A 15311-nucleotide genomic window follows, 5' to 3' on the forward strand; every position below is an offset into this window, starting at 1 on the left:
GAATAGGGCAAGTTAAAATTCCAGAAAGCTTACTATTCTTAGCTGGATTCAATTTTTTTTTTTTTTAATAAATGCTTCTTGGAATGCTACAGGTCATTGGTTGATTTTCAGAATTCTGACGAAGTTGATTTTGATAATTTTTGCCTGTGTTGCTTTTATGGAGGAACAGGTTTTTGGAGATCCATTTTCCTCTACTGCAGAAGTCCTCCTCCTCCTCAGTATTGTTTTGATGAAAACATCAGACATTGTATTTCAGACATTGACTATTTCAGCAGGAAGGAGAAGGGTAGAGATGAGGGATCATCCTCAGGTTCACTTTCATTTTTAACATTTTCCTAATTCTTGTATCCAGGCTGTTAGTTTAATATTATTTCTCAGCAATTGTCATATCCAGTGCTGCTTCCTTCGGTCTGTGTACTCTTATTTTCGTTTTTCTCCATAGTATCTTTCCTTATTCTGTTACCTCACCAGATTATTATAGTAATTTTGCATATTACAGTGATGCTGTTGATGTAGCATCCTGCTTGTTAGTGAAGGTGCTAAGTGATTAGGTTGTAGGGATGGGGAGAAGATAACGTGGGTTGGTTTTAGCATGGTTTAGGGTAGCGACTTGTGGAAGTCTAGATTGAATTTTGGTTGGAGACAAAGTTGGGTGGGAGGAGTTAGAGGTGTTTCCGAAAACAGTATTAAGAGTTTATAAATCATATGTTTATTTTACTTTGCCTCATTCCCAAAAGAATTTGAGGCCATCCTAAAAATCATATAGCTGTCTTATTGGCTAGAAAATAATGAAAAAATATTGCAGTAAAGGATTAAAACTAACAGGGGATTGAATAAACTGTCAGATTTTTATCACAAGAGAATTACGGTGATTCAGTTATCTGTTATACATTAAACTCCTTAAACTTGTACTTTCTGAACAGGATAATATTAGGGTTAAGACACAGTTCTATAGCATGTCTCTAAGCAGTTTCATGGGGTATGATTAGTCACTGAGGATAAAATTGATCTTTAATTTGAGTAGAGTTTTAGCACTCATTATTTTAAATTGACTAGTTTCAAAGACATTTAATATTTATTTAGTGGCAACTGAAAGGGTTGAGCCTAATCTATTTTTGACAGTTTACATGACACATTTCCTCATAGAATATGTTGGCATTAACATAAGGTCTGTCTTTGTTTTTTAATATATTATTATTATCATTACTATTATTTATCATATTCTCAGGTTCATCAAGGCTTATAAGAAGTTTGGTCTCCCTCTTGAACGGTAAGCTTGCTAATAGTTTATCAGTCTCTTTTTCAGTTTTATTTTATAATAGGTCCTTAATTTTTTTTTTTTTTCCATTCTAATGCTGGGAACATTTTTTTAATGGAAAAACTTTTTTTTTTACACAAACATTAATTGGGTGCACCATTTGTGCATGTATGTCACTGTGCTAGCCTCTGGGGAAGGGTAATAACAAAAATGGAAATGACATATCATCCTGCAGAGATTTTACCTTAGTGAGGAAGATGAAGCAAATACATTCAGCATTGTAGTACAAAGAACTAATTTCCAGAAGGTATGTTCAGATTACTTCTGTTGAGAAGAATATATGTAGTTGTTATTTTTATTCTAGTTCTTAGATTTAGTAATGCCAAAGATAAAAGGCTCTTAGTGATTTTGTAATCATCTTCTACTAAGTAGGGCTGTTTTGGGGATTAAGTGCAAAGAGCTTATAATGCCTTACTAATGGTTGTGGTGGTGTGGTGGTTAAGTGCTATGGCTGCTAACCAAAGGGGCGGCAGTTTGAATCTGCCAGGCACTCTTTGGAAACTCTATGGGGGCAGTTCTACTCTGTCCTGTAGGACCGCTATGAGTCAGAATCAACTCGACAGCACTGGGTTTGGTTTGGTTAATGGTTGTTGGGTGCCGTTGAGTCAGTTCATAGTGACCCTGTAGGACAGAACAGAACTGCCCCATAGGGTTTCTAAGGAGCGGTTGGTAGATTTGAACTCCCAACCTTTTGGTTAGCAGCTGAGCTCTTAACCACTATGCCAGCAGGGCTCCACCTTGCTAATAGTAACTTCCACAAGGGTTAGCTGTTGTTACTATTCTACCAGCATTCAGCAAATGAAATTTGGAAGTTTCATTTTAACAGAACTCATTTCAGTTAGGTTGGTATTTTGCTTTGTACAAAGTCACCAATTCCACCTTTAAATATTAGTAGTGGTTTAAAGGAAATATCAGGTTCCCTTATTCTACTACTGATAAACTTCTAGAGTGGATGAAAATTCCAAGCCTGTTTATTTTGTTTTGCCCTCTCATTTGGAGAGGAAATGGTGCTGTGTAACAGTAAGCCACACAGAAACCAGGAAGGTGAGGTTCATCTTTGTGGGACTGTTGCTGACTACCCAGGGGTAGAATGCCTGTCTGTGAGCAAGTTATAGTAAAAATGAACAGGGTGTAGAAGAGTGGGCATGGCACCTTTTGGCAGCCAGATTTCTAGACATGCGCCTTGAAACGGCTAATAAAGGGAAGCAGAGAAAAGTGTCTTTGTGGGAGCAAACTTACGTAAAACCTGGTGGTAAATGCGATGTTAGAGAAGTGGGCACAGGGTCTTGAAGTATCCCTGTATTTGTCCTTCCTCAGGCTGGAGTGCATAGCGCGGGATGCTGAGTTGGTAGATAAGTCCGTGGCGGATCTGAAACGCCTGGGAGAACTAATTCACAACAGCTGTGCCTCAGCAATGCAGGAATATGAAGAACAGCTGAAAGAAAATGCCAGCGAGGGTAAGTCAGTCAGTTACAGAGAGTCTCCAGAACCTGCCATCTGTATACCGGGATTTCTGTTGCTAAAGGGCTTTTTCAGAACAGAGTTGTATGTCACGCTTTTCTAATGCTCTGAGGTGCGTATTCTTACCTGCCTTTATGTGAGCTCAATGTTGTAAGATCCCAAAGATCTACTCACAGAGGAAGGTGATTTGCAGGAAGGGCGTGGAGTAATGAACAAGGTGAAATGGTTCATTTTTATTTTGTGATAGAAAGTTGAAATTGGGTTCAAAGATGTTAAGAGCTGAGTGGACAAAGCTGAATGGACACATCCAATATTTGGCTCCAAATGAAGGAATTCTAGACCAGAGGCGTTGTTAATAATCTTGGATATACATATACATTGTGTTGTGACAAACTGAAAGGAGTTAGAGAGTTAACAGAAATATGCAGACTATTGGATGAATGTCGGAGAGAGTTTTGATATGGCTAGAATTTGTTGTAATTGGTTTAACCTGTAGTGTGCTTTTTCTTAGGGACCAGAAAGTTTTTGCCTGTCCCAAGTGGTACCTCTCTGAAAGTGGGAGGTGTGGGGATGTTTGTGAGGAGATTGGTCTCATAGGGTACTCTCGTAGCAAACCTCAAGCAAAGAAATGAGGGTTTTGTCATTCCATTTCACCAGACTGTGGCGTGTGCCATTTCCTTTATTCTTTCGCCACCCTTCACTATGCTGAGTAAGGCTAGGGAGGTGCTCTCAAGTTACCATTAAGGGTCCAGACTCTGGAGGCCACTAGTTACCTGGAATCTTGCTTCTGCCATTGCCTATCTACAAGGCCTGGTGCAAGTTATATCCCAGCAACTCTAACCTTTTGCCAAGTGGAGTAATAGTGTCTGTACACTTACAGAGGGTTTGGACGATTAATTGAATAAGACTATGCATGTGAAGTGCTTAGCATAGTGTATGGGTTACAGTGTTAGCTATTATTATTAAGTAATGAAGTAGTTATGCTCTGGAATTTTCCTTTTCAGAATATGATTGAAGTTTATAGTACAAAAAAATCTTAGATCTAGTCAAAACTTTTGAAAATACATGTTCTTCCTTTGTGAAAGAAATCTAAGTAACTTGAGTAGTTTGGACAAGGATCTGGATATGTTGTTTTAAACACTCAGAATAAACCCAAAGTAATCTTTTAAAGTTTTACATTTTTTAAAGTTTTTTGTAATTGTTTTGAATAAGTAGTACATTCACATGGCTGAAAAAGGAAAAACAGATAATTTATGTTATGGATTGAATTGTGTCCCCCCAAAATACGTGTTGTAAATTCTAACCTCTATACCTGTGGTTATAATCCCATTTGGGAATGGGTTGTCTTTGTTACATTAACGAGACAGAATTAGTGTAGGGTGTGTTTTACGTCTGTCTCTTTTGAGATATAAAAGACATTAAATAAGAAAGTGAAAAAAGCAGAGATGGGGGAAGAGAGATACCAAGCTACGTGATGATCATCAAGGCACCAAGGAATAAAGACCTTCCCCTAGAGCCAACAGAGAGAGAAAGCCTTGCACCCTAGAGCCAGCACCCTGAATTCAGACTCCTAGTCTCCTAAACTATGCGAAAATAAATTTCTGTTTGTTAAAGTCATCCATTTGTGGTATTTTTGTTATAGCAGCACTAGATAACTAAGACAGAATTATTTGGTACCAGAAGAGTGGGGTGGGTAATGGATAGAGGCTGGAAGAGTTTTAAGGTGCCTAATAGTAAGAGCCTAGATTGCCCTGAAGAGACTCTTGGTAGAATTATGAATATCAAAGGCAGTTCTGGGAAGGGCTCAGAAGGAAGTGAGGAGAGCTATAGAGAAAGTCTCTGTCATCTTTTAGAGGGGGCACCAGCAACAGAATGTTGCTAGAAACGTGGTCATTAAATATGCTTCCGGTGAGGCTTTAAAAGAAAATGATGGATATACGATAATGGATAATGGAGGAAGGGCGATGTTTTTTATGCAGTGGCAAAGAACTTGTTTGAATTATGTTCAAATGTTTGGTGGAAGGTAGAGCTGATAAATGAAGAACTTGGATATCTGGCTGCTGAAATTGCTAAGCAAGATCTTCATGGGGCCGCGTGGTTTCTCCTTGCTGCTTATAGCAGAACGTGAGAGGAAGGAGATGGACTTAAAAATGAACTGTGCACAATGAAAACAGAACTTAAAGATTTGGAAAATTTTGTACAGACAAAGGACACGTGTCCTAGAATGTTCACCAAAGATGTGGCAACACAATCTTTTGTTAAAGATTAAGCCTGTGGCTGATGGATTTAACCAGCTACCACAGCAGAAAACCTTTCAGCTTAGACTGAAGGGGACAGAGAAAGAGTGAAAGAACGCTTATTTGCCTCTTAGAATTCTACAGGCAAGAAGCAGGCCAAAGGAGCTACACCTGTTGTCCTCCAAGAAAAGAAAACAACCATCTCTAGAGCACCTTAGAGATCAGCAGAACTGTTGGAAGGGGCACAGGAAGCAGGGCCTTCTTGGTTTCAAAGGGTGAGGCATGGTCTTGAGGATCTCAAAGGGTGGGGCCACAGCCTCCTAGGTTTCGGAGTCGGATCTTTGCCAATTCAGTTCTGGAGTGTGGGGCTGTCATTAAGGTGTGTTGAGGGATAGAGCTGCTGCCCAAAGCTGAGGGGGTGGTGTTGCCATGCCCTAGGGGCAGAAGAATGGGGTCTGCTGGGGCTGAGGGTGTGGATTCACCACTCAGGTGGACTAGGAGAGTGGGGCGCCTAGAGCTGAGCAAGCAGAGTTGCTGCCCCATAGGGCCTAGAAGGCAGAGCTGAAGCCCAGGGCCGAGGGGCCTCCTTCCAGAATCCAGAGGGCGTGGCCAACACCTAGAGTTTAGAGGATGGGGCCATTGCCCAGATTGTCTCAGAGAATGGGATTATTTTCAAGCCTTGAGAGCTACTGTAAATTGTTCTGCTGGGTTTTGGACTTGCTTGGTGCCTGTTACCCGCTCTTTTCCTCCAGTTTCTCAGCTTTGTAATGTTCCACTGTGGCACCCTGGAAACGGATAACTTGTAATCCAGATTTCACAGGCTCACAGATGAAGAGGGATTTTGCCCCAGGATGGAATATGCTTAAAGTCTCACTCATATTTGATTTAGATAATTCAGAAGATGAGATTTGGATGTGGGGTTGATTTAATACTTCGGTGGTGATGTGATGGGGTGAATGTGTTTCGCATGTGGCAGGGACATGAATCTCTGGGGGCCAGAGGGTAGAATGTTACAGATTGAATTGTGTCCCCCAAAAATATGTGTTGTAAATTTTAGCCTCTATGCCTGTGGTTATAATCCCGTTTGGGGGTGGGTTGCCTTTGTTGTGTTAATGGCACAGGATTAGTGTAGGGTGTGTCTTAAGTCAATCTCTTCTGAGATATCAAAGAGATTAAACAAGCAAGCAGAGGAGAGATGGGGTAAAATAGACGTCAAGGCACATGGAGATTTCCAAGGAACCAGGAAGCAGAAACTGAAGAGGCAGTGCAGTGGGATTGATTACTTTTGTGTGGCCTTCTAGCCAAGGTCTTATAACTCCTACTCAGGTGATTGGGCGGGACTGTGTGATAGGGTAATTGTAGCCCACCAAGGGCATTGGTCACTTTTGCCTTAAAAGAGAGCCAATTCCAGACCAGAAAGGAGAATCCCAGCACCACCAAGGAAGAGCAGCCAGAAGCCAGCACATCCTTTGGACTTGGGATCCTTGCACTGAGAAGCGTCTGAACCCAGGAGACAGAGAGCGAGCTGTAACCTGGAAGAAAGTGAGAAGCAGTGGCAGAAAAGACCCGACAGCAGAGACCTGGCAGCAGGAGATGGCATGGTTGGCTTCCCGGCCCATGGAGAAAGAAAGCTGAGTGCCTTTGGGCAGAGGCCGAGGGCCAAAGAGAGGTGTGACTGCGAACACAGTTGGGAAGAGTCTGTCCTGATGGACAAACTGAATGTTCCTGAGCCTGAATCCTAACCTGGTACTTCCTAATAAACCCCATAATCGTGAGTATGGTCTGTGAGTTCTTTGTGGCCATTGCTACAAATTATTGAAGCCAGTCGTGAGTGCTATGGGAGGGATGGTTAGTGTCAGAATTGGTAAAGATGGTGGAGAGAGGAGGCTTATCTGACCTCGGCCTTGTAGGAATCAGCCTAAGTTTCCTATCTAATCTTTCGAGTTGCTGGTGTCAGTTCGATCCCATGTACATAAATCTTAAAAGAGCACAATGCTCAAGGAAGTCTTTACCAGTTAAGCTAAACTAGTGTTTGGTTTTAAGAAGACTTCAGGAGACATTTTTGGTTTAAGGTTTAAAGATTATCTCAGGGCAGTAGTTTCAAAGGTTCATCCACTGCCTGTTTTTTTTTTTTTTAAAAAAGCTGCATAACCTATTACGGATGTATTATAATTATGGATATATTGTAATTATGGATATATTATAATTACGGGTATATTATAATTAATTAGACTCCTATGGGTAGACGTTTAACTTTTTAGTCTTTTGCTTTACAGTGTTGTAGTAAGTAATCTTGTATGTATGCCATTTCACACATGTGCGAGTGTATCTGTAGGAATACTTAGAATCAACATCCTGTCTAAATTTACAATTTATACTCCTACCAGCAATGTATAAGAATGTCTGTTTCTTTTTAGTCTCATCAATAGCATGTTTTCAAATTGCTGAACTTTCTCAACCTGATAGGTTAAAAATGATATGTGTCTAATATATGCGTTTCTCTTATCGTGAGTGAGGTCCAGTGCCTTTCATGTTAGGAATCATTTGTTTTTCCTTTTTGGTGAATCATCTGTCCTTTGCCTGTTTTTCTGTTGGAACTGTTTATAGATGAGGAGACTGAGTCCTAGAGAGGTTAATCACTGGAAGTAGGGGAAAAAAGGAGGGGGAGGAGGATAGTTCGTGCAGATTTTGGAATAAATCCCAAATTTCTGATTTTCAGATAGTGCTTTTTCCCTTTTACCATATTTTGATCCAGACTTCTTCAGTGTTGTTGGGAGGAACATTTACAAGTGAAACTCTAGTGAATTAGATCAGAATTCCTAAATAACTGCTCATGCTGGTTTATGAAGTAGTACCATTTTATTGACCTGAATGAAAAAAAAAAACCAAAAAACTAGTGGCATTATCTCCTGGATTTCAACCTTGACTTTTTGATTAGAATGACAGGGTTTTATTTCTATTTCTAGGATCATTATTTTTTCCTTTTTTTGTTATTGTACTTTAGATGAAGGTTTACAGGACAAACTAGCTTCTCATTAAACAGTTAGTACACATATTGTTTTGTGACATTGATTAACAACCCCATGACATGTCAACACTCTCCCTTATCAACCTTGGGCTTCTTGTTACCAGCTTTCCTGTCCCCTCCTGCCTTCTAGTCTTTGCCCCTGGGCTGGTGTGCCCCTTTAGTCTCATTTTGTTTTATGGGCCTCTCTAATCGTTGGCTGAAGGGGGAACCTCAGGAGGGGCTTTATCACTGAGCTAAAAAGGTGTCCAGTGGCCATACTTTCCAAGTTTCTCCAGTGTCTGTCAGCCCAGTAAATCTCATCTTTTTTTGGGGAGTTAGAATTTAGTTCTACATTTTTTTCCAGCTCTGCCCAGGACCTTCTGTTGTGATCCCTGTCACAGCAGTTGGTGGTGGTAGCCAGGCACCATCTAGTTGTACTGGACTCAGTTTGGTGGAGGCCATGATAGTTGTGGTCCATTAGTCCTTTGGACTAACCTTTCCCTTGTGTCTTCAGTTTTCTTCATTCTCCCTTGATGCCAACGGGGTGAGACCAGTGGAGTGTCTTAGATGGCCGCTCACAAGCTTTTAAGACCCCAGACACTACTCACCGAAGCAGGATGTAGAACATTTTCTTTGTAAACTATGTTATATCAGTCGAGCTGGATGTTCCCCAAGACCATGGTCCCCACAGCTATTTCTAGGATTATTTTAATTTGAAACTTAGGCTGGTATAACCTCTTCATGCCAGCCTCTGTGTATCATTTCACATGTATAAAGTGTTAACTTGATCTCATATTTTTCTAGTAGAGATACTGTGAAGATCAAGTGACGATTCATGTGTAAAACCCTTGAGTTATTCTTTTTTTTGTAACTGTGAATGTGATGGTTTAGGAAAACGTAAGAAAAAAACTTGAGCATTAATACTGTATCATCAGAAGCTTCTTTAGTCCATTAATTTTACAAGCGAAATGTGATGAAACAGTGAGATTTAAATACAGTTATAAATGTCAGTGGATTTAAAAAAAATCCTAAATCCGTAAAGAACCTAATTGTTCAGAGGTTACTTTACAAATATTAATTGAAGGTTTTTTGTTCTATAGGTTATATTTTTGAACTAACAATAAGCTGGAGATACACACTGAGGGAATAAGAGAGTTGAGGACTTGCAGAAACATGTTTTCGGTGAAACTTCGGTGACCTATCATTTGATCTAATGTAAAACTGGTATACTTTAGGGAAAGGACCAGGGAAAAGGAGAGGCCCAACTATCAAGATATCTGGGGTCCAGGTTAATGTGAAATCTATTATCCAACATGAAGAAGAGTTTGAGATGCTGCATAAATCTATCCCTGTGGACCCTGAAGAAAAAAAAAAGTGAGTGTATTGTGTGCATACATATGAATGCTTGTGCCGTGAGAAGATAGATTGGAAATTACAGTTATGTGGTGGTGTCTTTGTTTTTTTTTTCCTTTAATGTGTCAAAATACTTTGTCATGTTAAGGAACTTTGTGTTCATTTCCTGAGTCAGAAAGGCTTCTCTTATAACGTCCTCCTGGCTTTAAAATCCCTTTAGGTACTGCTTAACCTGCCGTGTCAAAGCTGCGCATTTTGACGTGGAGTGGGGAGTGGAGGACGATTCACGGCTATTGCTGGGCATTTATGAACATGGCTATGGAAACTGGGAGCTTATTAAAACGGATCCAGAGCTGAAATTAACTGACAAAGTAAGTAGCTCTGTGACGCTGGAGATTTCTAGACGACTGGCTGTATAATATTTTTACAAAATGAAATTAATGCAGTAGTAAATTCCTGGGATGTCTTTATCCTTGGAGATGTTACCGTCTTTAGTGAACTCTGGTACTGTTCCATAGACGAAGATCAAGGGGAAGACAGTAGCCAGGTAAAAGTTTTGGGCAGTTGGAGGAGGAATCTTAAAATCCTGATTTTATTATAGGTCACGTCTCATTGCAACAAATACCAGGGTAAGAATCTCAATAATAAAAGCATTTCTTGGCCTTGGCCTCTGTTTAAAACTATGTTCTAAACAACCATGTTTTTCAGTTCTCCACACAAAGAACGAGCCACACCTTGGTATTTTTTGTAATGGAATTAAACTTTGGCCGCACTGCTCCCACAGAATTGAGCCACCCAACCTGTTGAGTGTGAGTCAGGCTACCGAGTGGCAAGGCCACGTTAGAGTGGAAGGAAGGAAAGCTGACAGGCTCAGACTTCAGTAGGATTTGCTCCATGCTGTGCTCCTGGCAGGGCTTTGCCTGGCACGTAAGCAATGCTCATCCCATGTAGGTTTTAAGAAGGTGACAGCACCCGGCCAAAAGCAATGAGGTCAAATCCAGTCTGGACCGAGAGGTCCAACTGTGGTAGCAGGGAACGGATCATGTCCTGGCATAGCCTAGTGCTCTCCGGCAATGCTCTAAGAAGCATTTTAAATCTAAAATGAAGCTTTAACCTAGCTCCAGGGAGTCCCTGCTCCTGGAAGGAGGAAATCCACGACGGCTGGGATGCTCTAGCAGATGAAGCCAACAAGCCCCTCCTACCTGAGTTGTTCTACCCTGTTAACAGCACAGGTAGGAGCCAGTGGGAGAGCTGGATTTCTCCATCCCATTTTGTAAAACGAGAACGGCTCATGAGGGATTGTCGGTGATTGGGAGCCATGGACATGAGATAGGATCTGAGGCTTTATATCTCGGGTGGTTGGGGAGGGAAAGGATTGTGCTCAGGACTTGTGGTCTCTGTTTATCCTGATCCACTAACCTGGATGTGGGGTGGTGGTGGGTGCTTCTCTTCTTTCCTGTTGAAGATTCTGCCCGTGGAGAGCGATAAAAAGCCTCAGGGAAAGCAGCTGCAGACCCGAGCGGACTACTTGCTGAAGTTGCTCAGGAAGGGTCTGGAGAAGAAGGGGGTCGTGAAAGGTGGGGAAGAGGTGAGTGTGGCCACCAGGTGGTGCTCGTCAGGGGCTGAGGCTCTAATGCAGCAGTTAGGTAGGGCAAGAGATGCCCACTTCGGGCATGGCACAGAATGCTGTCCATCTTCTCCTGGTCAGGTGTTGGCTTTTGAGGTTCCAGTAATAATTGTTTTGGTTGGAAATGATAGAAATTTTCATTTAATAATAGACCCAGAAGTCTTGGCAGCTTTCTTACAGATGCTTACAAGCGTAACACTGTTTCAAAATAGTCCTCATTTGTCCCCAGGGCTGCTCTCCAGACATCCTGTTGCTGATGATTTGTACTGCTTTCTCAGTTTTGGGACATAGTTCTGGTTACTGGGTTGAATACCAGTGGATTTGCCTCTTGTTATCTCCAACTCTGGGCTACTTGTAATAATGGACCCCAGAGACAGAATGTATAATTGGAACTCAGATAATTCAGAAGCTGCATTTCAGTTATAATTGCCTTACTTGCTCAGTGAAAACTACCAGCTAGGTTGCTAATTAACTCATCTGAGCTTTATCTCCTTTGATTTCCCTAACTTTTAATTCCGGGCTAGAAAGATGGGCAGTCACAGTTAGGAGACACTGTAAGTTACATTCTGCACCTGCAGGCCTTGTGTGAGCATGTTCTTGAAGTGTTTTTAGAGCCGTGCCATTTGTATGAATTTCCCTTTATTATAAACAAAAGAAGTTTTAGGAAAAACATCTTTGGATAGTAATGTCGTTTTCCAGATAATAGAATGTGTATGTACTGTGTGCTAGGCTCTGGAGAGACAGATTAGATTCTGCTTGTGTGTATTTTAGATTACTGATATCGTGTTTGAGTAGATAAACAATATTTTAATCCTTTTTTAAAATTTTCACGTATAGCTTGCTACGTGTTTTCTATTGTTGCATTATTATTGGCATTACTATATGTCTATCTTTGTACATAAGGCGTTTTTCCTTCTTTTGAATTATACCTTTAGGATGAATTCTAAAAAAATGGAATCAATAGGTTTAAGGGTATGGATATGTTTATATAGCGTGTGATATGTATAAGGACCACAGAGTTTTTGTGAAATTTTTTTTCAGGTATAACTGCACTCTTTTGATTTTTTCTGAATTCTCTTGTTTGAATTACGTGGCTGCCGCTGCTTGAAAAAGTCGTAACAGTGTTTGGTCATGCTTTTGATTTATAGTTTTGTCATCATTTTCTCTCCCTTTCCAGGCCAAATTAAAGAAGCGGAAGCCTCGAGTAAAAAAAGAGAACAAAGCACCCAGGCTGAAAGATGAGCAGGGAATTGAGTTTTCATCCCCTAGACACTCAGATAATCCGTCAGAAGAGGGGGAAGTAAAGGTATGGGGCTGGATTTCAGTTGAGGGTTTTTTTTTTTTTTTGGCTACATTTAATGTGCTAGCTGGTATGGTAGAACCATTCAGTATGTGTTTGGTGTACATGGGGAGTAGATAAAATGAAAATAAAACATATATATGTCTTTGTTTAACTCATCAGGAAGGAATACAGTTGTTTTAAGTTAACAATTGCAGATTCATAGATAATGTAAGTAAATGACAAGAAGGATAACAAATTTTAATGATAAATGGCACTTAACTGTCAGCCTCATTGTTGGGAACAAAAGGGAGTGGTGGGGACTGTGGTTATCCAGAGAGTTTATGCCTCATGTCACAGGGGCAGCTGTTTTGCAGCTCAGTTAATTGTTGAGTCACACAAAACTCATCTGTCGAGTTTGGCCCAATGACTCCCAGTTTGCAATGTCTGATCTAAGCAAAGTAAAAAGTAAAATTGTTATCATTCAGTGTGGTGTCTGTTTCGGTGAGTGATAACTATGGGATTTTATTCTGTTGCTCTTAGAGTTTAATTGTACTTTGAGACTAGCTCCAAGAGGACCAGCACAGGGTACAGGAAATGGCATGGATTTGAGGCATAAAGACATGAATTCAAATACTAGCAAGCTTACCAATTAATGAGCCCTGGTGGCACAGTGGTGTTAAGCATTTGGCTGCTAACCAAAAGGTTAGCAGTTCGAATCCACCAGGCACTCCTTGGAAACCCTATGGGGCAGTTCTACTCTGTCCTGTAGGGTTGCTGTTAGTTGGAATTGACTTGAGGGCAGTGGTCTTCTTAAAGCAATTGTTAGCTGACTTTGGACAGGTCTGTAATCTCTTTGGTTCTCAGTTTCTTCCATCTGTGAAATGGAAATGATAGTGCCTTTTTTTATGTTGTTGAGGGGTTGCTGTGAGAATTAAATGAGGAGATATAAATTAAGAGCAATTTGACTTTGCATCGTGAGCTGGTTGTTGGTAGAATTGAGTGTGCAGGGACGCAGTGATGAACCATCTGGGACAGTGTGTCTTTCTCTAGAAAGTAAATAAACTCGGTGGCAAAAGCTCATAGCTCTGGGGACCTATTTGTTTCCTAGGATGATGGCTTAGAAAAAAGTCCAACGAAAAAGAAACAGAAGAAAAAAGAGAACAAGGAGAACAAAGAGAAACAAACGAGTTTGAAGAAAGACAAAGATGGGGACAAGGAAAGGAAGAAGTCGAAAGAGAAGAAAGAGAAGGTATTTGATGTCATTTTACTTATTAAGATATCCACAGCTTTTGAAAATTGTAAGATTTAGAACTAGAATGGCGCTGGAGGGCCCTGAAACAATTGTCCTCTTGTGGATTTATCCAAGAAGGAAGATGGGGTTGTAGAAGGGATGCCTACACCCCTCCTTGCAGAGGGAGAGGGTCCTGCAAGTTTGGGGTGTTCTTTAATACAGAAGGCCTTTCCTTGATCTTTTATTTCATATTTCATGGGGACCCATGGGAATGAGGTAGGACAGGTAAGAGAAGTCTGCATTTACATGTCACTGCCTGAAGTGTTCTCATATTCATGGTAGAAGAACACAATCCACAGAGCTATTAGAATATTTAAAGGGTTTAGGATTCTAAACAGTTAAAGCTTTTGGAGTATAAATGGATTAAAAACCCTGCTATTATAAAAAGCTTCCCATTGGGAGTTCTAGAACGTTCATTTCAAACTACAGAATTTCAGTGCAGCATTGAATTGCGCACTTACTGACCTCTGGAGATAATGTTTTCAAGTCATGCTTTGTCATTGTTAAAATGTATAAGCAAACAAATAAAACCTGCCCATACTTCCACTACCCAGTGATGGCTCTAGTACAATTCTTAATGAGCATCTTTTGGATCTTTTGTCTTACACATATGAGTACATATTTAAAATAAAAATCAGATCAGCCTGTGAGAGTAGTGTTCTTTTTCCCTTGGAGCAATATATTGTGAGCAATATATTGAAAAGCAATATATTCACTTTACAAGCAAATAAATAACTGTTAAGGTCATTTTTATATATGGAAAGGGGTTTGTTTGGTTTTTAACGTATTAAAAGCAATTTGAATCTCCTACATTGAAATTCAGAAACCCTGGCGGTGTAGTGGTTAAGACATACATCTGCTAACCAAAAGGTCGGCAGTTCGAATCCGCCAGGCGCTCCTGGGAAACCCTATGGGGCAGTTCCACTCTGTCCTGTAGGGTCGCTATGAGTTGGAATTGACTTGACGGCAGTGGGTTTGGTTATATTGAAATAGCTTTTAAGTTTTTGATGTTATAAATCATACTTTGACAAATATCTTTGCATTTGTGCCATCAAAAAATGACTGTCTTTTTTTAAGTGAAATTTTGAAAAAATAAAAGCACAAAGAACAATTAAACATTTATTTTATCCACTTCTCAGATATTACAGTTGTTAACATCTTTTCATGTTTACTTCAAGTGGCTTTTTTGTTTTCATTTTGTCTGGGGCAGTTTGTGTGTCATGACCACCTTACTGATACTGCTGAAGCTCGTCTCTGTTACCTCTGCTGAGTTGGATTACTCTCCCTCCCACTTTTCTCTTCCTAGAGATAACCACTGCTCTCTAGTTGGTTTGAGGCCTTCCCGTCCATGCTTTTCTACTTCTACTACATATTATGTACCCATAAAAAAGCATGGTATTGTTTTATGTGTTTTTTAATGTTCATACGTGAAGTCATAATGTATGTATCCTTCTGCAGCCCTTCATTCAATTTATGTTTGAGATTTATTCCTCTTGAATCACGTAGATCTCAGTCACGCATAATATAGTTAATACAGATTTCTAGATCAAAGGGTATGTCCATTTGTAAGCCATTAATAAAAGTTGCTATATGATACGCCAGATACGTTCTACCTATTTACAGTCGTAACCTCCTGAAGCCCAAAAATAGCATTGATGAAGCTGAAATTATAATTATGTTGAAAGACAGAAATAGGAGTGAGGTATGATTCAACTATTGATCGTGTCGATTTGGC

At 40.3% G+C, this 15311-nt stretch overlaps 1 protein-coding gene across 2 annotated transcripts in view; it reads left to right on the forward strand.

Moving 5' to 3' along the window:
* CHD2 (chromodomain helicase DNA binding protein 2) overlaps positions 1-15311 on the forward strand; it is a 137593-nt gene that overhangs the window by 91501 nt on the left and 30781 nt on the right. For both annotated transcript variants that reach the window (XM_049852652.1, XM_049852651.1), the window contains 7 exons: positions 1229-1270; positions 2636-2775; positions 9259-9397; positions 9597-9747; positions 10842-10964; positions 12181-12309; positions 13394-13534. In XM_049852652.1, coding sequence (XP_049708609.1) covers positions 1229-1270; positions 2636-2775; positions 9259-9397; positions 9597-9747; positions 10842-10964; positions 12181-12309; positions 13394-13534 — 865 coding nt within the window. The remainder of the gene's footprint in view (positions 1-1228; positions 1271-2635; positions 2776-9258; positions 9398-9596; positions 9748-10841; positions 10965-12180; positions 12310-13393; positions 13535-15311) is intronic.

The sequence above is a fragment of the Elephas maximus genome, chromosome 13 (genome assembly GCF_024166365.1).
Source record: "Elephas maximus indicus isolate mEleMax1 chromosome 13, mEleMax1 primary haplotype, whole genome shotgun sequence".
NCBI lineage: Eukaryota > Metazoa > Chordata > Mammalia > Proboscidea > Elephantidae > Elephas > Elephas maximus.